Raw genomic sequence first — 26,501 nt, 5'->3', positions numbered from 1 at the left:
GGAGCAATTTAATTAGCATTAGCATGCTAACTAAACATTTAGTGAGCAGGTTAAATAGCTCCAATCTAAATAGTTGGAGGCTGGGGGATTGAATGAGGCCCTCTGACCCTGCAGGACAGTCTCAGCTACATGCCGGAGTGACCTTTCATCGATGGTAACCTTTGGCTACTTGGTTAGTTTCTGAGAAATGGACCAAACGTTACGACCCGAGAGGTGTCTCATTTCCCAGCCTCAGAATCTGGTTACTGGAGTTTCTGTGGGCAGTTCCTGGAGAAACAAAGTGCTTTTTCTTCTGTCAGTGAAATGTTGAACCAGCGCTTCACCCCTAGGAGGATCTCTGAGGGTACATGAGACTTCAGCCAACCAGTCTTCATCTGTTTGCTAACTTAAAGGAAACGAACAATCCCTCGTGGTATGTTGGGGAAACTTGGCATTTCAAGCTCGTTACCGAAGGCCATTCCTACCCAAAGAAGCGTCATGTTTTGGAGAACTCATCAACCTTGTGATTAAAGTCATAAACTTGATTTGCTCATCGTTCATCACAGCCTGATTATGTTAAGAGGATCTCCAGGTTGGACTCAACGAGTATCAGCCGTTTGCTCCACCTGCTCCCTTCTCTCTCTGAGTACCAACAAAATCCTGAAAAACTCAGGAGAAACAGGACTTCACATATTCAGATGAACTCGAACTATTGTGCAAACATTTGGTGAAATATTAATATAAAGTCATTTACTGTGACCTGTAAGTTTTGAACCTGAAGTATTGAAACCTCCAGCATGAGCGAGTCAGGAAACGTCTCAGTTAAAAGGAACAGAAAGGTAATAAAACCTTTGTGTTCGACTTTAATCAGTTTTCTGAAAAAGTTCTTCAGAGTTCTTGGTTGTCAGAACCAGATCATCATCATTATGAATCATCAAAATACAGGAATTTACAAAACTATTACCAGCTGTATTGTTCTACCCAGAGACTTCAGCGAGTCAAACATGGCGCCAGCTGTTTTAGTTTTGTATTATTGGTGATTCTGTTTTTACTGGGTCAGTCAATGCAGTTTAAACCTGACAGTTTATGTTCTGTTTGAAGCAAAAAGCCTAATTTTGACCCCAGTGTCAATAATTGGCCAAAATCAAAACTGGCTTTTCCTGCTAAGCTTGTGGAGACGCTGGTGGCCGAGCAGCTGACTGGTTTCCAGGAAAGTGACGATCTCCTGGTTCGGTTTCAGAGACCGACTTGTTAAAGGTGTGGTGACGAACTGCAGACTCTGGTCAGGACGGAGCGTTTGGTTTACTGGCTCTAGTTTCAGATTTTAACAGTCGGCCACAGAAACGGCAGGGTGAGAGGAGCAACCCAACTTTTCCATGTTGATTTATAATGTCCAAACCATGGAGTCCCTCAGGGTTCAGTACTGAGTCCCATTAACAAACAAAACGTTTAGTTAGCAAGCTAATTATTTAGCATTGAGATAATATTTAGCTCTAAGATAGTTATTTAGCTAAATATTTGACTTTAAGCTAAATATTTAGTTTGGATATGAGCATTTAGTCAGCAAGCTAAATATTTATTTTTCAAAGTCAATATTTAGTTCTAAGCTAAATATTTTTGCTTCTATCTAAACATTTACATTTCTAGTTTGAAACTAAAGATTTGCTTTAAAAAAATAAACATTTAGTTTACTGACTAAATATTTAACATAAAATTAAGAGTTAAATATTTTTATGAAACTAAATATTTAGCTTGCTTACAAAATATTTATTTTAAAACTATTACTTTATATACTTTTATAAATTAATGCAGAAAATGTTGAAAATATGACTGAAAAATGAACCTCCATTTTCTCTGTCACTACAGGCTAAATAATCCAAATTATTGCTAACACTGTGTAACTTTACGAACGGCTCCCTGGAGTTTCCAGCTCTTTCCTCCTAAATGTTTCCTTTCATTCGAGGTTAATTGATTTGTCAGAGAAACAGGAAGCTGACATCACACGGCGCCCCAGCCAATCAGGACGCTGGTATCTTCCCCCTAAACCCAGATGGATTTTTTTTATCTTCTTCCATCATCCTTGTCGTCGTTATTCCCACTGGGCTCAACTGGTTGAAGCAGCTTTTCTCGGCTTCTGTCCTCGTTTTTTTAAAGCTGAAGCGTCGAGCAGATTCACCTGAAGAGCTGCAGGAAGTTTCAGGTGAAGTATTTCACACCAGAGAGGATTCGGTTTGTGCTTCTGCAGCTTTATGAATTCATTTTGGAAACAGGAACCGATGTTTGGCTTATTACCCGGTGTCCCAAACCGGCTCAGATTCTGCAAATTGAAATTGAAATCGTAGAATACAAAGCTGAATTCTTCATCTTACCTCAGAGAGATTTAAAATCAGGAAGCATTCTGAATATTCAGGGAAAGAAGAAAGTTAGTTTAAAACTTGAATAAGCTGAGTGTGAAGTTTGAAACGGCTCAGAGGCGTGAAGGATCAGAGTCTGGTAAAAAAAACTAACGGCTCCTCAGGCTCAGAACCAGACGTTTGGTTTGATCAGAAATCATTGAATCCAGATTTTAAAACAACATCTGGGTCTGATTCTGTTCTGTGTATCTTTTGGGTGTGGCCTCAGTCATTTTAACATCAACGTTGTAATAAAGTTTAGATTCTTCATCTTTGGAGGATTTTCAGGAATCTTTGTTCACTAATTGAACAGATTAAATCACATTTCTGCTTATTCCAATATAATTTGATCAGTTTTTCTTTTGGTCGGATTAAAAAACATAAACATTGAAATTTGAGTCAATTTTGGTTTTTCCAGGTTCACAATAACACAGTTACAAACTTTGGTCAGGAAATGTTGATGAATCTTTATGAGGTGATTTAATCCGGTTCTGGTTCTGGAGTCATGAAGGCCTCTGAAGTAATCTCATTGGTTCTGGTAGTTCTGGCCGTCCTGGGTGGTTCCGGTGAGATGAAGTTCTGTGACGTCCATTTTGTTTCTCTTCAGAGGGCTGAGGAAGAAATGGCAGATAGTCCAGATCACAAGGTTAGTTCAGGTGGATGATGGATGGATGGATGGATGGATGGATGGATGGGTATGGATGTGGATGGATGGATGGATGGATGGATGTGGATGGATGATGGATGGATGGATGGATGGATGAATGGATGGATGTGTATGGATGGATGGATGTGGATGGATGGATGGATGGATGGATGGATGTGGATGGATGGATGATGGATGGATGGATGTGGATAGGATGGATGGATGGATGGATGGATGGATGGATGGATGGATGGATGATGGAGGATGAGGTGGATTGGATGGATGATGGATGGATGTGGATGGATGATGGATGGATGGATGGGATGTGGATGGATGGATGATGGATAGGATGTGGATGGATGGATTGGATGGATGATGGATGGAGGATGGATGGGGATTGATGGATGAAATGATGGATGGGATGATGGATGGATGGATGATGATGGATGATGATGATGGATGATGGATGATGGATGGATGATGGATGGATGATGCATGATGATGGATGGATGGATGATGGATGGATGATGGATGGATAGATGGATGGATGATGGATGGATGATGGATGGATGATGGTTGGATGATGGATGGATGGATGATGGATGGATGGATGTGGATGGATGATGGATGGATGGATGGATGGATGTGGATGGATGGATGATGGATGGATGGATGGATGTGGATGGATGTGGATGGATGGATGGATGGATGGATGGATGGATGGATGGATGGATGAGGATGGATGATGGATGGATGGATGGATGTGGATGGATGGATGATGGATGGATGTGGATGGATGGATGTGGATGGATGATGGATGGATGGATGGATGTGGATGGATGGATGGATGTGGATGGATGATGGATGGATGGATGGATGTGGATGGATGGATGTGGATGGATGATGGATGGATGGATGGATGGATGTGGATGGATGGATGATGGATGGATGTGGATGGATGGGTGGATGGATGGATGGATGATGAATGGATGGATGGATGGATGGATGGATGTGGATGGATGGATGGATGGATGGTAGAACCTGTGGTTCCAGTTCTGGTCCTGGTTCTGTACCTCTGGTTCTGGTTCTTGCTGTGACCCGTTCTGTGACCCGTTTCAGACCAACGCCCTGCTCAGAGCCTCCCATCTGCCTCTGGTCCGCTCCGTGTTCCGGTCCGTGTCTTCCCTCCTCTCCGGGGTCAAAGAGCGCTACCCCCTGCTGGGCCTGGTGGGGGGCGTGGCAGAGGTCGGAGTTCGCGGTGTGTCTGAGGAAGCCCTGAGACGGGCCACGCCCCTCCTCCAGAGTCTGGAGCCCCAAAGTGAGCCCGGTTCTGTTGGTTCTGTGTTTGGACACATGAAGCCCATGAACTGGTTTCTCTGACTGTAATCGTGTTTTCTCCAGTCGACCTCGCCAACAGGTTGGCTCTGACTGGTCTGGACAGTCTGGAGAGGACGTTTCCCATCCTGAACCAGTCCACAGAGGAGGTGAGTTCTCCAGAACCTGCTGGAGATCCGGAACAGAGCGAGTCTTCGTAGAACTATTTTGTTGCTTTAACTTCTTCAGATTTAACAGACGTCAATCAGAAAGATCAGGCAGTCAATGCTCCAGAGATGCTCCAGAGATCAGAGCTAAATACGATATGAGCAAGAAGACAGCAAGCTAATAAGTTAGCTGTGCTAAACCTAAAGGGCTAACAGCAAACAGTTCCATTAATGCTGTAGCTATGCACCAACTTAGTAGATAGCAGAAGCTAATGCTAAAGTGATGTATTAAGACAGTAATATGTGGGAGCTAAACAGAGTAATTAGCAAACATTAATGCTACATTAACAAAGTGATTAGTGGAAGCTAATGCTAAAATGCTCATTTTACCATGTTGATACCTGTTGGATGTCAATGATACAACATGCGTTATATCACCTCCACAGGGCCAACTGTCTTATTACACATGTTGGCTTTCAGGAAGTGATTCTTTGGAATGACCTTTGAGAACTAAATGTTTTCAAAGTTAGCAAAAGTGTTAAAGCACAAACCAGAGAAATAGCTCCACTCTTAGCAGCGGATCAGCAGCTGACCCGGACTTAAAATTGCTGTCTCCGTCCTCAGGTGATGACTCACTTGAAGGACGCCTTCTTTTTGACTCTGGATGATGTCCAGGTATGGGTGGTGGACGGCCTGGATGGAGCTCTGGACCAGCTGGAGCGAGCCGCTGACTCGGTCCGGACGGCTGGGCAGCAGCTGCAGGAAACGCAGGTGGGCCAGGCAGCGGCGGCGGGACTGGACAATGTCCTGAGTCTCCTGGAGGACTCCGCCGCCTACTACTTACCCCTCCCTCCTACCCTGCGTGAGTACCAGCCAAATCCTCCCGTTCCTGCTGTAGGAACCTTTTAATAAAACCAGAATTTAAACAACTGATTTATTAACTGTGCAGCTGAGAAGCCAATCAGACGCCATCAAATACCAACAACTAAACCACTTATGGTTTTATTGAATCCTGATTCAAGTTCTGTTGTGTGAAAAACAGTTTCTACCGCCCCCTGTTGATTTAACACCTTGAAATTGGGCCTCTGTCTCTTTAAAAACTCCTGCTGCTTCTGAAGCTCCACCTCCAGGAAGTCGTCCCAACATGGCTTCTCTATTAACCCTTTAACATTTTACCAGCGTTGCTCTGAGCAGCAGCTCCTATAACGAGCTCAGCAGCTGTTTGCTAATTGCTGCTGGCTAGTCTGAAGGAGCGAAGTGGGGGGAGGAGCTACAACTTGAAGGCGGGGCTAGATCCACCCAAACGGGTTTTTTTTTTTTACAGCTGAATGGTTGCCATGGAGATTAAAGGATTCTGCTTTAGGTGTTTTTTTTCTGGGAGGTTAAAGGTTATGTTAGAAGGAAAAGCAGAAATATAATCTGATTACTGCAGTAAAGATGGCTGCCACAGCGCTCTGTTAACGGCAGTAAAGATGGCCGCCGCAGCGCTCTGATTACTGCAGTAAAGATGGCCGCCGCAGCGCTCTGATTACTGCAGTAAAGATGGCCGCCGCAGCGCTCTGATTATGGCAGTAAAGATGGCCGCCGCAGCGCTCTGATTACGGCAGTAAAGATGGCCGCCGCCTTTTCTGGACATAATTTAAATTTGAACAAGGAAGCTGGTAAACAGAAAGCTCAGCTACAGAGATGGAGAAGAAGAGTGCGTTGGGTGTGGTGCTGCTCCGGTTCCAGGTGGACCCGGTTGGACCCGTAGAGAGATTCTGGCGTTTTCTCGTCCTCCAGGCCGGGAGTGGGAGATGAAGGTCCAGCAGTACGAGGATGAGGATGACGGAGACGAGCCGGGCCTCTGGACCAGAGCCCGCAGCCTGCTGCTGATCCTCAGCCTGCAGCTCTATCACCGCCTGCTGAAGGCCAGGGAGCAGCTGCAGGGAGCCGCCCGGACACTGGGGGGCGCCGCCGAGCGGGTGAGGCAGGACTTCCACAGGATCATCATTTAAAACTGAAACATTCATTTCAGAACAAAATAACACAAATATTTACATCAAATTCAACATCAAAGTGAATTCAAACTTTTTCTTGCCACTAGATGGCGCTGTTGCTTCATTAGTGATTCCAGGTCCAGGTTCAGTCCAGTGGTTCTGGTTCTGGTCGGTTTCAGTTAAAACTGCTTCAGTAAAAGCTCATCTGTGGTGATGCGTTCATTCCCAGTCGGAAACTTCAGCCACGTTCTGTTCAGAAATCAGGAATCTGCTGGAAAATAAAATAATCTGATAAAAATACTTTTTAACTAACAATAACAAAATTCAACATATTTACAGTGATATTAATGTAATAATTTTTTATTATTGTTATTAGTCTTATGAGTAATGTTTCATTTTTGATGAATTATTTTATTGTTGTAAAATTTATAAAATATTAATATTGATCGTAGTATTTTTATGGCTATGATAAATATTTATAATAAAATAATAATGATAATAGCTATAATAATTACAATTATTGCTTACGGTATTATGTAATAAGGAGTTATTATTATTATTACATAATAATATTGTAATAATAATAATAATGTAAATTTTTCCCCATTCTTTAGCCTTTTTAATTAGCAGTAAAAACGATCAGAAAATGAATGAAAATGTTAAACTGGAAATATTTTATTCTGATTTTATCGTCTCAGAAGAATCTGGTTTTTGTTCCCAGCTGATATTTCTATAGACGAGCTTCTCTGCAGCCTTTCTGTCCTCCAGAGATAAAGATCTGAAGTTCAGGACGCACACACACACACACACACACACACACACACACACACACACACACACACACACACACACATACATACACACACACACACACACACATACACACACACACACACACACATACACACACACACACACACACACACACACACACACCCACATACACACACACACACACACACACACACACACACACACAGACACCCACCCCTACACACACACACACACACACAGACACCCACCCCTACACACACACACACACGCACGCACCATCATCCTGCAGACGGGGAGACGTGACCCGGTCGCTCCCTGAGGACGTCGGACCGACCGATGGGCTGCGAGGCAGAACAAACACATCTAAACAGTCAGAACCAAAACCAGAACCAGAACGTTTCCTGCAGGAAAATACATTCTGGGTGTTAATGCTTTCTTTGTTGGAGGCCAGAAAATAATTAAAAACATCCGGAACCAAACCCACAACTGTCTGCAGAGGAGAAACCAGATCTGATCAGAACCAGTCCGACTCATTTCACGACAAACGACTTTAAGAAAAATCAAATCCTGGGGCTGCTATGAAAAATCATCAAACGGCTGTAATTTCTAAATTAAACTGATTTTAATTTAATGTCTCAGAGATTTTTCATGTTTGGTCTCACTAAAAGCTCAGACTGGAACTGGGAATAAAGCAGATGAGATTAATGTTGGGATTGGAACCATCAACCTGATGTAAAACAAAGTTTGTCCCTGGAAATTAGCAGAAACGTTTGTATTTCCTGAATCTGGAGGAAGTGCAGGTTTGGCTCCATTCTGGACGGATCGTTCTGATCGCTCCAACTGGAGCTGCAGGAAAAAATGAAATACTTTGGGCTTTTTCAGAATCAAAACCTTCCAAATAATTAAGCTGAGTTTCCTGAAGAAAATGTAAACCAGCTAATTATTTTCAGAAACAGTTTTGCTCCAAAAATCATTTGTCCAAATAATTCAGAAACATGAAGACAATATACTTTTACAAACATTTTAGTTGCTTTCTCTCAAAAATATTTTATTTAAAGGGAAAAAAACCCTAAAAATATTGCATCCTTCCCCGAAAGGTTGTGTAGAAATGTTTAAGCGCCTGGATTTAAAGTGATAAAACGTGTTGTATCCTGATGGGTTTTATTTTTGAGCTCAGATCTCTATCAGCTGGTTCTGCTCATTTTTCCACGTAGTGCCGCGTTCAGCCGGCGCCAGCAGGAAGAGCAGCCGGTCAGATAACCGGGCCTGATGCTGCCCAGCTCTGCCTACGTGCCGCTCGCAGCGTCCGAGTCGATCTCTGCGATAACGGCGGCAGGAAGCTGGCGGCGCGGCCCGCTGGGACGGCACACGCTGCTCCAGGGTCAGCAGACAGATGTTGAGTCTGGATCTGTTCCCATGCTGGAGCTAAAACCCAACATGTTCTGGTTCTGTCCCAGAAGGATTCTCCATAAGGTCCAAATCAGCCAGAACTGGAACCTTCTTCTGTTTCTGCTTTATTCCATCCATCTACTTACATTCACTTGAGTAACATCTTTGAAAGAAAACTTTTAGAAGTGTTTTTACGGCATCATGTTTTGGGTCCAGAGAGCATTTTGAAGGTACTTTGAGGAAAGCAGCACGTACAGTACCGACCCAGCTCTATGGCACCATCAGCTAATTTAATAATCAGGCTTTTCTTCAAAGCGAACAGCATAAGCAGCAGTGGACTGAGGACTCATCCCTGAGGCGTCCCGTTTCTCGCCAAATGTTTTTCTACTGATGAATGAGAGAAAATTCATTCAGGCCCAACAGGAAGGATTCAGACACAGGAGACTTTGGGTTCATTCACACCAGCGCTGTTCAGTCCGGTTTAATCCAACTCCAGTCCGTCTGTCTAGTCAAAGTCCAGTTCGGTTGGTGAGGTGTGAATGCTAATTGAACTCGGTCTGGGTTCGGTTGAAGTGAACTCTGGTTCGGTTTGAATGCATATGTGAACGTCAAGTGGACTGGAGACCGCTCCAAAAGTAGGAAGTGGACTACAGCGCAGGGCATTCTGGGTAAATACAACCAAAGCTAACATGCTAGCCTAGTGCTAGCAGGAGAAATGGCTCCTGGTCTTTAGCCAAAGACTAAAGGGTTAGTTTAACTAACTAGTTAGTCTAACCCTAACCCTCCAACCACTGAAATCTGACGCCTCCATTTTAGTTTCCATTTGGTAAAGAAGGAAGTTGCTCTCAGTGATGGATGGATGATGGATGGATGGATGATGGATGGATGATGGATGGATGGATGATGGATGGATGATGGATGGATGATGGATGGATGGATGATGGTTGGATGGATGATGGATGGATGATGGATGAATGATGGATGGATGATGGATGGATGGATGGATGAATGGATGATGGATGGATGATGGATGGATGATGGATGGATGATGGATGGATGATGGATGGATGGATGATGGATGGATGGATGGATGATGGATGGATGATGGATGGATGATGGATGGATGATGCATGGATGATGGATGGATGGATGATGGATGGATGATGGATGGATGGATGGATGGATGATGGATGGATGATGGTTGGATGATGGATGGATGGATGATGGTTGGATGATGGATGGATGGATGATGGATGGATGATGGATGGATGGATGATGGATGGATGATGGTTGGATGATGGTTGGATGGATGATGGATGGATGATGGTTGGATGATGGATGGATGGATGATGGTTGGATGATGGATGGATGGATGATGGTTGGATGATGGATGGATGGATGATGGATGGATGATGGATGGATGATGGATGAATGGATGATGGATGGATGATGTCGTGTTTTTAAGAAAAATGCGCTGAGTCGAACTGTATCATCGTTATCAGTTTATTCCCGGATCACCAAACATCCAGCCAGACTTCATTACCACAATCAGCCTCACCTGGACTACTTAAGCCTGTCGCTCCATGACGTCACCACAGGTGGCCATTTGTAGTCTTAACTATGCATAACATTAACACCACATCTCCCCTCTCTAGAATCAATGGGTAGACTACCATTGATTCAACAGACCTTAGAGGATTATTCTGCCTCTATAGCTGGAAGGTCTGTTTCTACCTAGAGCTAGAAGAAAAAGCTACAATAAATAGAAATAGAAATATATATTTAAATTTTTAGCATAACATTTACATCAATCATTTTATTTTCCTTAGCTACAAATTCAGTCTATCTGGTTTCACAACCCGTCTCCCAAACCTGGTTCTAGGAGTAGGTGAAAGTTCAGGAAAGCTCTGCTGTGAAGATTCCTCAGAACTCGGTGGAACTTGTTCTGCACCAACATCACCTTCCGGTACTTCTGGCTCTGTCGAAGGCTCCATGGTAACCAAATGACGACGATTTCGCCTAATCAATCCATGGGGTCCTTCCACAATGTATGACCGTGGAGTAGAATGACTGGTAACCACTGCTCCGCTTGTGCCTTGATCTTTAATCCACACGCCTTGTCCTGGAGTAAGTTTACTAAGAACTCTTGCTCTGTGGCGTGAATCATATCTCTCTGCATCCTTTATCCATCCATCCATCCATTGTCTGTTCACCCTTGTCCCTAATGGGGTCAGGAGGGTTGCTGGTGCCTATCTCCAGCTACGTTCCAGGCGAGAGGCGGGGTTCACCCTGGACAGGTCGCCAGTCTGTCGCAGGGCAACACAGAGACATACAGGACAAACAACCATTCACACACAACACACACCCCTAGGGAGAATTTAGATAGACCAATTAACCTAACAGTCATGTTTTTGGACCGTGGGAGGAAGCCGGAGTACCCGGAGAGAACCCACGCATGCACAGGGAGAACATGCAAACTCCATGCAGAAAGACCCCGGCCGGGAATCGAACCCAGGACCTTCTTGCTGCAAGGCAACAGTGCTACCAACTGTGCCACTGTGCAGCCGCATCCTTTATCCTTCTCTCCTTTTCTTTTTGAGCAATGAACTTACTGTCTGGAAGAACTGGCCTCAACAAAGATGGAAGTGTTGGCACAGTCGTGCGAAGCCTTCTTCCCATAAGGAGCTCCGCCGGACTGTACCCACTCCAAAGTGGGGTTGCTCGGTAGGCGAGTAAGGCTAGATATGGATCAGCTGCTTTCTTCAACAAGTTCTTTATGGTTTTAACTGCACGTTCAGCTTCCCCGTTACTTTGTGGATATCTTGGGCTACTTGTAATATGGCTAAACCCATATAACTTAGCAAATGTAGCAAAAGCAGCACAGGAAAACTGAGGACCATTATCTGTGATCATTACTTCTGGAATGCCGTGACGTGCAAACACAGATTTCAGGTGAGGAATCACATCTGCTGATCTTGTGGGACTCAGTTGAGCAATTTCCACAAATCTTGATGCATAATCCACAACCAGAATATAATTTTTCCCTTGCAAAGTAAACAGATCGGCCCCAAGTTTTTGCCATGGTCTGTCCGGATACTGTGATGGCATCAATGGCTCTGTGGGATTCTCTTTCTCTCTGTTGCAGGTGTGGCATTTTAGAACCAGTTCTTTTAGCTGCTGACCCAGTCCAGGCCACCACACTGACTGCTGTGCACGTTCTCTGCATTTCACCACTCCCTGATGTCCCTCATGTAATTTCATGAGCACATCATTTCTCATAGTTGAAGGAATAACAAGTCTTTCTCCTCTTAACAAAAGACCATCATTCACCGTAAGAAATGCCTTTTCAGCCCAATACAGTCTGAGTGCTGGTTCACTGTTGTAGTGTGTAGGCCATCCTTCCTCACACAACTGCATCACACGGGCACATATACTATCCCTCGTCAGCTCCTGTCTCAGCTCCTCAAGGTAGCCAGTGCTTGCAGGCAGGTTTTGGATCACATTATCCACATAAATATTTGAATCGTCAACCAACTTTGCTTCAGTTGTTGATAAATTTTCTATCATAGGAGCACGTGACAGCGTATCAGCTGTCCACAGATGTTTCCCTGGCACATATGAGATGGAATAAGAATATCTCATGAGACGGATTCTAAAACGCTGAATACGTGGTGGAAGATCATCTAACATCTGGGAACCCAAAAGACTCAGAAGTGGTTTATGATCTGTCTCCATTTGGAAATGTTTGCCAACGAGATAATTACTGAATCTTTCACAAGCCCAAGTAAGACTTAAAGCTTCTTTTTCCACTTGTGCATATCTCTGCTCAGTCTGTGTGAGAGATCGTGACACGTATGCAACAGGTCTCCACTCCTGACCCCACTTTTGGAGCAGCACACTCCCCAGACCATAAGCTGACGCATCTGCTGAAACCTTACATTCTCGGTTAGTATCGTACATGGCTAACACTGGCGGGGATGAAAGCAAATCTTTCAGTTCTTGAAATGCTCTAGCTTGATCAACTCCCCATATCCAACAGTTTTTCTTTGACAAGAGATCCCTCAAAGGCTTGTCTCGCTCTGCCAACTTTGGAATAAACCTCCCCAGCTGGTTAACCATTCCAAGGAAACTTCTTAGTTCACTCACATTTCTTGGTTCTTTCATCTTTCTCACAGCTTCTGTTTTATTTGGATCAGGACTAACTCCATTAACAGAAATAATATGGCCCAAAAATGTTACACTCTGCTTTGAAAGATCACATTTATCAATGTTCAGTGTAATACCGGCTTCTTGAATCTTTCCAAGAATGGTATACAGACGAGCATCATGCTCCTCCTGTGTTCTCCCCCACACCAACACATCATCCATGTGGCAAACTACACCCTCTAATCCCTCCGTAACCTCTGTTACCATTCTGTTCTGGAAATGCTCAGGGGCAGAAGCTATACCGAAGGGTAGCCGTTTAAAATAATAACGACCAAAAGGTGTAATAAAAGTTGTATATTTTGCAGTATCTTCAGTTAAAGGGATCTGCCAGAACCCCATATTAGCATCTAATTTACTGAAAATGTTAGCTCCTGCTAACTTACCGAGTGTTTCATCTACAGAGGGAAGAATATACTTCTCTCTGCACACAGACTCATTCAGCTTGGTGAGATCAACACATATGCGTACAGCCCCTGTCTTTTTAGGAACAACCACCATTCCTGAGCACCAATCAGTTGGCTCCTCAACTCTGCTAATCACCCCCAAACTTTCCATACGGGACAGTTCTTGCTTGACTTTGTCCATCAAAGGAAGTGGAATCCTTCTGGGCGTCTTTAATGAAAATGGTTGAGCTCCTGGTTTCAGTTTGATGGCATAAGGCTGTTTCACTTCTCCCAAACCACTGCATAGCTTTGGATAGCTAGTTTTTAATGTTACAGCAGTTATCTCATTTAATCTAGCTACAAGCTCCAGCTTCTGAATGGCTGGTCTACCCAAAAGTGCAGTTTGCAGGTGTCTCATAATATACACACTTTCTTGTATCTCCTTTTCTCCCTTTTTCATTAACATCTCAGCAACCCCCACAATATCCAGTGCATTTCTCCCTGGTCCTAGCAGCTGCCTGGTAGCTTTTTTCAGGGGGGGGGGGACTCTTGTCTCTATAGATGTCTCTGTACATGGCGTATGGCAGGACCGTAACATCAGCACCAGTGTCAATCTTGAATGAGATGTTTCTTTTATTTATTTCAACATCCACCCTCCAAGGCTCATCTCCCTTGGTAATACTGCCTAAAAACAAAGAGTCATCTTTTTCGACAGCATGTACAGTCTTGAGCGTCCTACACACCCTCTTATAATGTCCCTTTTTCCCACATAAATGACAGTTCTCCCCATTTGCCGGACAATCACGTTTGGGATGGGATGGAGAGCAGCCACACTTATAACATTGAGAAATCTCCCTTTTATTATTTGTAGTAGTGTGCAACTTAGGTTGGTATTTAGCCTTGGCATGCTTAACACTGCTTTTGTACACCCTGTCGACAGATTTTCCATTTTCTGTCTCCGATCTGATGCCACTACGCAGACAGGATTGCTGCCGTTTCACCTCTTCACTTTGTCTCGCCGAATTAATGGCCTTTTCCAGTGTCAAATCTGGGTCGAGCTGCATACGCTCAGATAATCTTTTATCCTGCAATCCCACCACCAGTCTGTCACGAATCAGTTCATCATGTAGCGCTCCATAACTACAATGTTCTGCTAGCGCATACAGTGAAGTAACAAAGGCATCTACGGTTTCATGCTCCTCTTGTTTGCGCATGTTAAACCTGGCTCGCTCATAAATGACATTTTTCTTAACAACGAAGAAAGCTTGAAATCCATCACGAACTCCTTGATACGTGTTTCTTTGGTCAGGTGGTAATGCTAATCCCCGCAGAACATCATCTGCCTCGTCTCCCATGCAATAAATGAGCGTGTTAACTTGATTCTCCTGAGAACTAGAATTCAAGTTACTTGCCAAACGAAACCGTTCGAATCACCGTATCCACTTGGCCCACTCCTGCGGCTTTGTGAAGTCGAAAGATTCCGGCGGCTGAATGCTGAACGTTGCACATGGACCAGCAGAAGCGACTCCCTGTACGTTGTCATCAGCCATCTCTCCGGTAGAATTGCAGCCTCCGATGATTTACACTACAGCACTCCTGACACCATGTCGTGTTTTTAAGAAAAATGCGCTGAGTCGAACTGTATCATCGTTATCAGTTTATTCCCGGATCACCAAACATCCAGCCAGACTTCATTACCACAATCAGCCTCACCTGGACTACTTAAGCCTATCGCTCCATGACGTCACCACAGGTGGCCATTTGTAGTCTTAACTATGCATAACATTAACACCACAGATGATGGATGGATGATGGATGAATGGATGATGGATGGATGATGGATAGATGGATGGATGGATGATGGATGGATGAATGGATGATGGATGGATGGATGGATGGATGATGGATGGATGGATGATGGATGGATGGATGATGGATGGATGATGGATGGATGGATGGATGATGGATGGATGGATGATGGATGGATGATGGTTGGATGGATGATGGATGGATGATGGATTAATGATGGATGGATGATGGATGATGGATGGATGGATGGATGATGGATGGATGGATGATGGATGGATGGATGATGGATGGATGATGGATGGATGGATGGATGGATAGATGGATGGATGATGGATGGATGGATGGATGATGGATGATGGATGGATAGATGGATGATGGATGGATGGATGATGGATGATGAATTAATGATGGATGGATGGATGATGGATGGATGGATGGATGATGGATGGATGGATGATGGATGGATAATGGATGGATGGATGATGGATGGATCATGGATGGATGATGGATGGATGATGGATGGATGGATGGATGGATGGATGGATGGATGGATGATGGATGGATGATGGATGGATCATGGATGGATGATGGATGGATAATGGATGGATGGATGCATGGATGGATGATGGATGGATGGATGGATGGATGATGGATGGATAATGGATGGATGGATGCATGGATGGATGATGGATGGATGATGGATGGATGATGCATGGATGGATGATGGATGGATGATGGATGGATGATGGATGGATGATGGATGGATGATGCATGGATGGATGATGGATGGATGATGGATGGATGATGGATGGATGGATGATGGATGGATAATGGATGGATGGATGATGGATGGATCATGGATGGATGATGGATGGATGGATGGATGGATGGATGGATGATGGATGGATGATGGATGGATCATGGATGGATGATGGATGGATAATGGATGGATGGATGCATGGATGGATGATGGATGGATGGATGATGATGGATAATGGATGGATGGATGCATGGATGGATGATGGATGGATGATGGATGGATGATGCATGGATGGATGATGGATGGATGATGGATGGATGATGGATGGATGATGCATGGATGGATGATGGATGGATGATGGATGGATGATGGATGGATGGGTTTTTCACTGAGTTTGGACCGTCAGTGTGAAATGAACTGCAGCTGCTGAAATGGAAATGCTGGCATGTTGGTTCCCGAGTCCAGGTGAGTCTCCCAGGTATGACAACAGCGCCGACTGTCCAGAGTGAGTCAGTCAGGGATAAAGACACAGATTGAAATCATGTGACTCCAGCCTGAAGTGAACTCTGGTTCGGTTTGAATGCGTATGTGAACGTCAAGCGGACCGGAGACCCGGTCTGAGTCGATCCTGCGGGTTTTTTTAAGGTCGAGAGTTTCCAGAGAGTTTGCTGCTCAGACACAGCAGTTAGAAAAGAAACGACTCTCATTGTATTTCCTTATAAAATAAAAATAATCATCCGGTTATCAGCTGCAGATCAACAGGACATCAGAAAAACAACATGATGGATCAAACGGCTCCTTCAGTCCTAAACGGCTTCATCAGCGATTCAGTGAGACAGCTCTGGTTCTGGTTTGGCTTCAGATCGACCCGGTTAGCAGAGCATTGTTCTGCTCACGTTTCTGTAGAGGAAGAACAGCAGGACGCCGCGCCGCTAACGAGGACCGATCGCCATGGCAACATGGCGCTCCGGCTCTTTGTTTCGTCACGTGGCGTTCTGATTGTGTGTCAGCAAGTCAGAGGTCCCGGTCCTCTGCCTCACTGCGACCCAAATACCCGAGGAAGGCCCGGGGAATGTCCCAGAACCGACCCGGCGAACAACAGAGAAAACCTTCAGGTAAAAAAACCCGTGTGACCCGGCAGAACCTCCTGCTGTCTGGTTCTGTCCATCGTGTCCACTCTGCTCTCCTCTGTCCGGGAGACGTTGTCCCAGCCTCGTCCGTCATCCAGGTGCCGCGTCGCTAACCTCAGACTGGCGGCCATCTTGTTTCTAGAGAACCCAAGCAGCCATACTGGATGAGCTTCATGACCTTTGACCTTCTATCTGAGGCTCTTTCTCAGATTCTTGGGCTGAATCTGCTGAGGTGTTTTCCTCTCTGAAGGACGTTGGACTTCAGGTGGAGTGGAGATGACCTTTGACCCCTCCCTTTCCACTCTGGCTCTGTGTTAATCAGAGAACTTGGGGGTTTTTTGTGACCCTCAGAGCAGGGTGGAGTTAATATTTCCCATCATGCTTCATGTCAGGAGCGTTTCTGGATCCGTTCCTGGATCTTTGTGACAGAAGGAAGCCATTGTTGTCCCCGTCTCTCCTGCGGAGCCTCGTCCTCTGCTGTCCTCACGTGTCAGGATCTGCTGCCAGCTGGGACTTGGTTCCGGTCCAGGTCTTCTCCTCCCACGCCTCCTGGGAAGCTGGCCTCGGATCAGAACCGCACGGATCATCAGAATAAGCGTTTACAGCTGATCCAGAAAGCTGACAGGTCTGATGGATCCAATCAGAGCCCAGTTTGTGTTTTCTGGCACACAAATATGAAGAACGTCTGTGAGCTCACACAGAACTGAAAACAAAGTCTTTAGCTTGCTAGCTAAATATTTAGTTTGAAACTGTGGCATTTATAAATGAATAATGTTATAAAAATATGACTTTGAAAATGAAGCCCGTTTTTCTTTTATAACCCAAATTATTGTTGCTAATTTTTAACTGTGTGACTTTAGTAATAGGATCCCATCATCTCCTCTGATCAACTATCTTTGTTTCAGGATCAATAAAATAATAAACGCTTCATTAAATCAGATTTTTAATCCAAATATAATTTTTAATATTTTATTAAACTCATCTTTTCATAAATCCTCAATCTGTTCAACCACTTCAGCTAGCTTTGTTTTTAACTGCTACCAAATAAGTTAAAAGAAATTAACTAAACTACATTTCCCAAAATGCATTTTGACATCCATCAGAACAGAAAGCAAAGTGAATCATCTAACTTATCTGGTCCCTGCAGGCGGGTCTGACTCGGGTCCTGGAGTTAACAGGTGAGCTGCTGCAGTTCTTCCAGAGCCTCCTGGTGGCGCTGTTGTTCCGCGCAGAGAGTCTGAAAGAGGCCACACTGAGGGAGCTGGTGGAGCGAGCGGCCATGTTGGCCGAGCTGAGCCCAGTTCGACGGGTCCGAGAACTGCCGGTTCAGATCCAGCAGCTGCTCCACGACCTGCAGCAGCTCTCCAAGATCCTGCTGCAGTTCGTGATCAATATCACGCCGCTCTACAGCATGGTACGCCTGACACACACCTGGAAACACACCAGACACACACCAGGAAACACACCAGACACACACCAGGAAACACACCTAGACCACACCAGACACACACCGGGAAACACACCAGACACACACCTGGAAACACACCAGACACACACCAGGAAACACACCTAGACCACACCAGACACACACCTGGAAACACACCAGACACCCACCAGACACACACCTGGAAACACACCAGACACACACCTGGAAACACACCTAGATCACACCAGACACACACCGGGAAACACACCTAGACCACACCAGACACACACCGGGAAACACACCAGACACACACCGGGAAACACACCTAGACCACACCAGACACACACCTGGAAACACACCTAGACCACACCAGACACACACCTGGAAACACACCTAGATCACACCTGGACACACACCTGGAAACAAACCTAGACCACACCAGACACACACCTGGAAACACACCTAGATCACACCTGGACACACACCTGGAAACAAACCTAGACCACACCAGACACACACCTGGAAACACACCTAGATTACACCAGACACACACCTGGAAACACACCTAGACCACACCAGACACACACCTGGAAACACACCTAGACCACACCAGACACACACCTGGAAACACACCTAGATCACACCAGACACACACCTGGAAACACACCTAGACCACACCAGACACACACCGGGAAACACACCTAGACCACACCAGACACACACTGGAAACACACCAGACACACACCTGGAAACACGCCAGACACACACCTGGAAACACACCTAGACCACACCAGACACACACCTGGAAACATGCCGTTAATTAAGAGGAAAACATTGGATGGTCAGACCAACCTGGCCTTTGTTAAAAAGTCATTTTCTCCTGTGTTGAATCGTGGTTAACTGGATGTTTTAATACATTCCAGCTGCTCTGTTTATTACCAGACATGGAGAACAAAGAAATCATTTAAACAGGACCTGACTGACAACTTGAAGTAGGCAAACAGACATCAAAAAGCAACAGATCACGTTTGAAGCTAAATATTTAGCTAGCTAGCTAAAGAGTTTTAAAACCCTGTGGTTCTCTCCAGGTTCTCTGTCTTTCTCCCACAGTCCAAAATCTTGATTGTTGATTGTCTCTGTGTTGTCCTATGATGGACTGTTGCTAGTTTTTAGTCATGCTAACAGTGGTTAGCTTTGTAACTGAGTGCAATAGCTACCAAATGCCTCTGGCTTTGGCTTTTCATTTGGGACTAGGTTTGGAGTGAGGTCATTTCCAGATCCAAGGATATTGAGGACATAGAAGCTACTTCATGAGTTTCATCAGGCTATGTTTGCCTACGTCTGGCTAACTGCAGAGATGTTTTTTCATGTCTCTTATGCCGACATTTCATAACTCTACATCTCTGGCTGACTCCTTCCAGACAACAGGTGATGTCAGGGGTGGGCAACTCCAGGCCTGGAGGGCCTAAACGTCTCCTGCAACTTTTAGATGTATCTCTACTTCAACACACCTGAATCAAATAATGAGGTCATCAACAGGACTCTGGAGAAACTGACTGCACTAGGAGGAGATTTAGCTGTTGGATTCAAGTCTGTTGGACCAGGGAGACGTCTAAGAGTTGCAGGACACCGGACCTCCAGGACCAGGATTTCCCACCCCTACAGGAATCCTGAGTCGCCCTGCAGGCCTTGTGTTTGGACTCAAAGCTTCCTCAGGTCGTGTAGCATTAACTCCTGTTCTGTGTCCCAGCTGGAGCAGCCGTCGCCTCAGCAGGTGGAGGATTTCCTGAATAAGGAGGATTTCTCAGACAGCTCATCGCGCCGTGGCTCAGCTAACAGCCTCTTCCTCAAGGCAATGGACGGCCGCCCTCGCCGCCGTCGCAGCATCTACTCGCGCGCCACCCGGGCTGCTGGTGGCCCCCAAAGTCCCGACCCGCCCAACGGGCGGCGCTCGAGCACCAAGGAGCCTTCCACCCCGGAGATGGACGGGGCGGCCCACCCTTCCGAAGGCAACGCCCTCCGACGACCGTCCGCCACCGAGCTGCTGCTCACGCCGCTCAAACAGTTCGTGGCCCAGAGCCAGAAGGCCTTGGAGTACCTGAGCCCGAACTCCAGCGACGGCGCCGCCATCGTCACGGAAACAGACGACTCTTAAACACCCGCCGCCCGCGGTTCGAGGCGCCGAGTCCGCCTCCCGATGCGCCACGGCGCCCCACCGCCTCCCCTGACGACCACACGTCTCTGCCTCGGCTGGTGCTGGTTTGCGCTTTCGCGCTGAACCGCAGAGGCGTCACCAAATTAGCACTCAGTCACTGACGCTGCAATTCTGCTTCAAACAAACCCGTTCCGAGAGAAACCCCGGAAATATCCGATCACAGAGCTTTTCTCTGCACAGTGGATGTAGAAACCAACACAGTCCTGTTGAAGCTCCAGGTTCTTTATGATGTAGAAATATTATCAACGCCATTTTCTTAATCTTGTGACTTCATCTCTCTAGCCTGACGCCTGAAGGCCTGGATTCAAACTGACTGTCCACGTAGAAGAAGAGTAACCCCAGATCATGATGCTGCCACCACCGTGTTTTTACTTGTGGTTGGTTTCATCAGGTACTCGGCCAAAATGTGGGAGATTTCATGTTTAGATGTTTTCTATAGCAGAAATGTTTTTTCCGTCATGCATTTCATATTTCATCTTCCCTAAGGGATTTTTTTATTTTTTGCCCTTTTCTCTTTCTGAATTTTCTCATTTCTGAACTTTAGGGATTTTTTTCATCACCTACTTTAGTTTAATCTAAGAATTTTTTGTCAGAATTTTGACTTTAATCTGGAATTGTGATTTTAGGGAATTTCTTTCTCACAACTCAGAATTTTTACCTTTTTCTCAGAATTCAGTCACATAAAACAATTATTTAAATCTGACATGTTCCTACAGGAAGTAAATTCTCCTCCTGCTTTACTTGCTTCTGATTGAATTTGGTTGCTGCCTTAACTCAACATTCTGAGTAAAAAGTCAAATTTAGTTTTGTATTTTATTGGCCCTAATCCTCTTCCGTAGTTTGTTGATGAGTCAAACGTAAAACTGTGAATTTCTGTGCAACTTTCTCCGGACTGTTTTCTTTAAGATATGAGATATTTTGTGACATTTCTGCAAACTGGCTCTAGCTAAAATACGCAAATATCAGGAAAATTCAACTAGAAGAGCTTAGATTGTTATTCACTATAACTGAAATTAGTTCTGAACCCAAGAAGACTGAATGCCGAAGCTCATAAAACCTGGATTTCCAACAGGACTGTGTAGTTTCTCAATCGCTGTAGTAATCCTGTTTTACTCTACTATATTTATCTGGATCATGGGATCAGAGTATTAGAAGTGGGCCGAGTACACAGCCTGGTGGGACGCCTCCTAAATCTCAAAACTAGATCCAAAGATTAGCTTTAGTCATCAATCTTGGTTGTTTTTCAAAAGAAGCAGAATTTAAGCCGATCCTCTGATCTCTGGGATTCATTGTGTCTGAATATTAATATGAATTTATCAGTATTTATTTCAGTATGCTTTACATTAACTCCAACCGGTGGTGGGCACCGCTAACTGAAAAGTTAGTCTGCTAACGGTAAAGCACTTCAGAAACACTGTATCAAGCTAAATCTAATGCTAAAGCACTAACTTCAATTCAAATGATAAATGCCTTACATACTATGTGCCTTTAAATATTTATGTTTGGATCTCGTTCATTTTATTTTATTCCTGTATGTTTCTTGTTTATAATAAAGTTACTGGGGGAAAAAGACAGAACAGGAGGATGTGAAACAGAACTGCTGTGTAAACAGACTTCAAAATAAAAGCATGAACATCAATGTCTGTTTTATTTCTTTGAAGCCAATAACCAAAACCTCAAAACCTGATGTTAAGCTTCATCCACTGACAGTTTGTAGAACCGCTAATAAAAATCTATTTTGGCAAAGCAAAGTGTGCTAAATGTTTTCAAAGTTGGCAAAAGCGCTAAGCTAATTTTTAGCTTAGCGCTATTTTTAATGCTAATTAGCTCCGCTGTTATCATTGGCAGGTTAGCGACATGTGCCCACTGCTGGCTCTAACCCTTTTATGTTAATGATTAATAATTCCTGTGTTTGTAAAAGAGTTTTAAGAAATGAAATGTCCATTAAATCAAATATTAAAGTTTAAAACATTTTGGATTGAGTTGAAGAAATGAGTCGTTTTGTGAGCTGTAAATGTAGCTTGAAAGTTTAAAGTGAAATCTGATGGGAGGAGAAGAGATGTTTCTGCTGAGTGGAAGGAAGATTAAAGATGAGCTGAAATAAAACATGTTGGAGAAATTAGCAGGTTGTTTTTGTTGAAACTTAGTGGAATAAATTAAAATTAATTTCTACTTTATATGCTTAAATATTTCAGATTTGTATTTATGTCAGTTTCAGTCACAGACACCTGATGTTTCTGTGTGAATAAATATTTGTAGCTGTGATGAAATAAAGCGTATCCACAGCTCTGGATGGGAAACTGATTTTATTCATGGTTTAAACATATTTTGTACAACATAAACATGAAAACATTTACAGCGGAACGCAGTCAGCATCCGTCAACATTCTTGTAGGTTACAGAACATTTCCACCTTTTTAACAACTGGAAACTAGCGCCACCTGCTGCCTGCAGAGCTCATGGCCGTCCTCCGTCTGTTTTCATTAGTTTCCTTAAAACACCAATAAATCATCTTTATTCTGCAGCTGAACTTGGAGCGGCCGGTCCTTCATCCTCTGAAGAACTTCAACCAACCTCCGTCTCTTTCTCCATCCGCGCTTCTATTTCCAACTTCCTATTTCTACACAACTTATTTGGCCAACTTCGACTTTCAGACAAAGAATCATTCTCTCAACCTTGTCCAGCCCGTCTCGCCTCAGAAGGATGCGGACAGGAAGTCTTGCCTTTGTTTCACCTAAACCGGTAAAAACGCTCTGGCCAGTTCATTCGGCCCGTTTCTTCCCGAACACCGCCGACACGCTCCGGACGATGCCTCGGACGCCCGCCATGCTCTTCCTCAGCGCCCGCGTCTCCCTGACCAGGTCGACCAGCTGGTGGAACACCAGCAGCACGCCATGGTACGCCTCCGCCGCCGACACTTCGAAGAAGCTGCAGCGCTCCGTCATAGCCAGCAGGTGTCCCTCCTCGCCGGAGACGCTGCGGCGGTGCTGCAGGTCCCGTTTGTTTCCCACGATGACAAGAGGCGCCGTCGACATCTTCCTGCTGTGGCGGATCAGCTGCAGCTGCTGGCGGACGACCTCGAAGCTGGCGCGGTCGCAGATGTCGTAGACCAGGACCATCCCGTCAGCCCACTGCAGCTGCTTGTCACTAATGGTGCAGCTTTTCCCGCCAGCCTGAAGAGAAACCAGACTTTTGTTCAAACAGAGCGCTCATCCTGAATATTTCTAGACTCTAGCTGCATTTCTGTTAACCATAGAACTGCGGAAATGGAAAATATGAAAATACATTTGCTTAATGGAATTTCAAAAGACTTGTTGCACGGGGAAGAGATGGGTTTTCAGGCATATAAAAACATGACAAAACATCTGGACATTACTACTGGCGGAAACAACAAAGAAGATGACAGGAAGTCGTCTTCTTAGTGGTTTGTAGTTTCTTTGGACAAAGTCTCAAAAAGCATCACACAGTTCATAAAAAGTCCTGTGTCATTCGAACATTTTGAATCCAGAGCTATTCTGTAAAATAGCCCACTATAATTTCGTTCCCTAGTAGGCGGGGCTTGTCGCTCCAACACCTGAATAAAACACCAACGTTTCCTCTGATTGGTTGATAGATAACGAGCCTTTGTACCATGGCCAAATTATGAATTATGCCAGGATTTTTAATAACTTATTGTGTTTTGAAAGCTTATTCACACATATTTGTAATTTTATTTCTTATTTAAAGGAAACATTGCAATCACAAAATTGTGTTTTTCGACATCAGCAAAATATAGTCAAAGATTTGTGCACATTTGTTATGGAAATGTGTGCAAATCACAATAATTATGGCTCCGGATTGAATTCATATAATGCAGGTAAGACACTGACTCCTCACCGCCTCTCCACAGATCCACTATAAAATCTCCATCAAAGTATTTTTCTTATTGGACATTTAAGTTGTTTTAAGCAAGGCCGTACCTGAGAGTCCCAGATGTTGATACAGATTTCCTGACCATCGATTCGGTCGACTCGGCTGTAAATCGACTCTAAAATCAGGAAGCAGATTAATAAATGTTTAGATGATCATAAATAATCCCAGAAATGGACCAAAAACAGTCTAGATATGAACTGGTGCTGAACATCAGCTGAAGGTCTCACCGATGTCTCCGTACTCTCCGATGAATCGTCTGGTTAGAAATCTGACGGTTAGAGCTGAAAAAAATAGATCAACATTAAAATGATAAAAAAAACGCTTCAGTTTTAGGTTTTATGCTTCAAATCCAACAGTAAAATCACATTTTAACCCTTCAGCTGTTGTAAGATGTTAATTTTAATGGAAGATGTTCCTGAACTTTCACCAGTAACTGGAACAGAAGCATAAATTAAAGTTTTCTCACCGGTTTTGCCCACGTTGTGAGCTCCCAGCAGCAGGATGTTGGCCTCCACCCTCTGCTGGTTCACCTCCACCACCATCAGGAATCGGATCTGGATCTGGTTTTTATGGGAACGTAAAGTTGTGCAGCTCCGGCTGCAGGTCGGCTCCTCTTATACAGCGCCGGGGATGTGGCCTCCGCCTGGAGCCGCTCTGTGATTGGTCGACTGGGCTTCTCTCACGTCTGATTGGAGCATGTTTGGTCCCTTAGAAGCTGGGATGAAGCCAGACTGGGTGGTGTTTTAGGCCCCCTGCTGTGCGTCTCATAATGAGGACATTTGTTTTTCAGGGACATTTTCACATATTTCTGCTGCACAGTGGAAATCAGTGGCTGTGTTGTGTCTGCACTGCATGATATCAGACAACAGTTTCCAACTCAGCTTTGCTTGAGTTATAAGAGTTAGCAGTGAAGATTAAAGGACAAAAAATAAATAAAATTCTCTGTCTGGGTTAAATCAGCAGCTTGAAGTTAATAGATTGTTTTTAATTGAATCATCTGTTTGTTACTAAACATTACATTTTTCCAGCCCTGGTTTCGCAGCAGGAACACAGAAGCTGCGCTGCCCCCTGGCGACCCAACCTGAGAACTGCAGTTTGCTGAATTTATTTCATGGTTTTACAGTGAAGCTGATCAGTTATTCAAGCTTTCAAATGTATAAAGCCAACTCCTGACTGTTTGATGCCATCTGTAAACAGATTCTGTGTATGAAAATTCAGTTTAATGAAGCAGTGAGAATACACTCCACCAGAAGCAGCTCTCTGCTGCCCCCTGATGGCTGAACTCAAGTCTCACGACTATTTCTGTTCTCAGTTCTCAAGCTAAACAATCAACAGTCAGACTTAATAGCAGTCGGTTTTCCCACCATGGTTTTTATGGCTCTCCAGTAAATGTTTGACTCCCCTCTGGTGTACGGGGTGCTGTTGGTGACGTTATTGTCAAAAAAGCAGCAATAATTTGGGTTTTTTAGCATGTCAGAATAATTAAAAAATGTGGGCACATTCAAGCTCATTATTTAACTTGCTAACTAAATACTGAGCTTGCCAAACATTTAATTTGAAGCTAAGCTTTCAGCTCGCTAAGTATTCAGCTTTTTAGCTAAATATTTAGCTTGCTAACTAGTTTGAAGTTAAATCTCACCAACTACATTGAGCTTGTTAACTTAAACTGAAGCTAAATATTAAACTTGTTAGCTATTTAGTACATTTTATTTGAAATCAAATATTAAGCTTCCCAACAAAATATTTAGTTCGTAAGCAACACACTTAGCATGATAAAGTATGTAGCTTAGAGATACAGGAGGAAATAGAAGCTGCTGTTCCTACAATCTCAACTGAACTACTGTACATCTATGTTGCTATGGTTACAGTCTGAAAGCTGTCCTACCACTGATCAGTGAAATCTTCATCCAAGTTTCTCCTTTCCGATATGAAGGGAGAAGCTTTAATATCTGAAATAAGCTCCTTATGCTACAGAGTCAAAGTAAAAATATGTTCAATATTCATACCGACTTCATGTAAC

General features: G+C 44.3%; 3 protein-coding genes and 1 long non-coding RNA gene across 5 annotated transcripts; 1 reads left to right on the top strand and 3 right to left on the bottom strand.

Moving 5' to 3' along the window:
- The first annotated feature begins 1,813 nt into the window (after positions 1-1,813).
- Positions 1,814-22,209, top strand: plin6 (perilipin 6). Of its 2 annotated transcripts, none has more exons than XM_028012740.1 (8): positions 1,814-2,179; positions 2,980-3,018; positions 4,138-4,336; positions 4,420-4,502; positions 5,175-5,361; positions 6,282-6,463; positions 18,077-18,343; positions 20,106-22,209. In XM_028012740.1, the coding sequence occupies exons 2-8, from the start codon at positions 2,995-2,997 to the stop codon at positions 20,508-20,510; spliced, it is 1,347 nt and encodes a 448-aa protein (XP_027868541.1). In that variant the 5' UTR covers positions 1,814-2,179; positions 2,980-2,994; the 3' UTR covers positions 20,511-22,209. The 2 variants fall into 2 exon arrangements, with proteins under 2 accessions (XP_027868541.1, XP_027868540.1); XM_028012739.1 differs by having other exon boundaries at positions 1,815-2,179; positions 5,124-5,361.
- LOC114141871 (uncharacterized) lies at positions 2,766-4,220 on the bottom strand. Its single transcript, XR_003594918.1, has 2 exons — positions 4,092-4,220; positions 2,766-2,983 (listed from the first exon to the last, which is right to left on the bottom strand). It is a non-coding gene; the product is annotated as an uncharacterized LOC114141871 (long non-coding RNA).
- On the bottom strand, positions 10,127-15,022 carry LOC114141861 (uncharacterized protein K02A2.6-like). The gene is made up of 2 exons (XM_028012734.1): positions 11,213-15,022; positions 10,127-10,821 (listed from the first exon to the last, which is right to left on the bottom strand). The coding sequence occupies exons 1-2, from the start codon at positions 13,826-13,828 to the stop codon at positions 10,471-10,473; spliced, it is 2,967 nt and encodes a 988-aa protein (XP_027868535.1). The 5' UTR covers positions 13,829-15,022; the 3' UTR covers positions 10,127-10,470.
- On the bottom strand, positions 21,860-26,257 carry LOC114141867 (ras-related and estrogen-regulated growth inhibitor-like protein). Its single transcript, XM_028012743.1, has 4 exons — positions 24,948-26,257; positions 24,709-24,762; positions 24,529-24,596; positions 21,860-23,742 (listed from the first exon to the last, which is right to left on the bottom strand). The coding sequence occupies exons 1-4, from the start codon at positions 25,021-25,023 to the stop codon at positions 23,332-23,334; spliced, it is 609 nt and encodes a 202-aa protein (XP_027868544.1). The 5' UTR covers positions 25,024-26,257; the 3' UTR covers positions 21,860-23,331.
- Positions 26,258-26,501: the final 244 nt, after the last annotated feature.

The sequence above is a fragment of the Xiphophorus couchianus genome, chromosome 3 (assembly GCF_001444195.1).
Source record: "Xiphophorus couchianus chromosome 3, X_couchianus-1.0, whole genome shotgun sequence".
Taxonomy (NCBI): domain Eukaryota; kingdom Metazoa; phylum Chordata; class Actinopteri; order Cyprinodontiformes; family Poeciliidae; genus Xiphophorus; species Xiphophorus couchianus.
The sequence above is the reverse complement of the archived record's forward strand: the minus strand, read 5'-3'. Positions and strand labels throughout refer to the sequence as shown.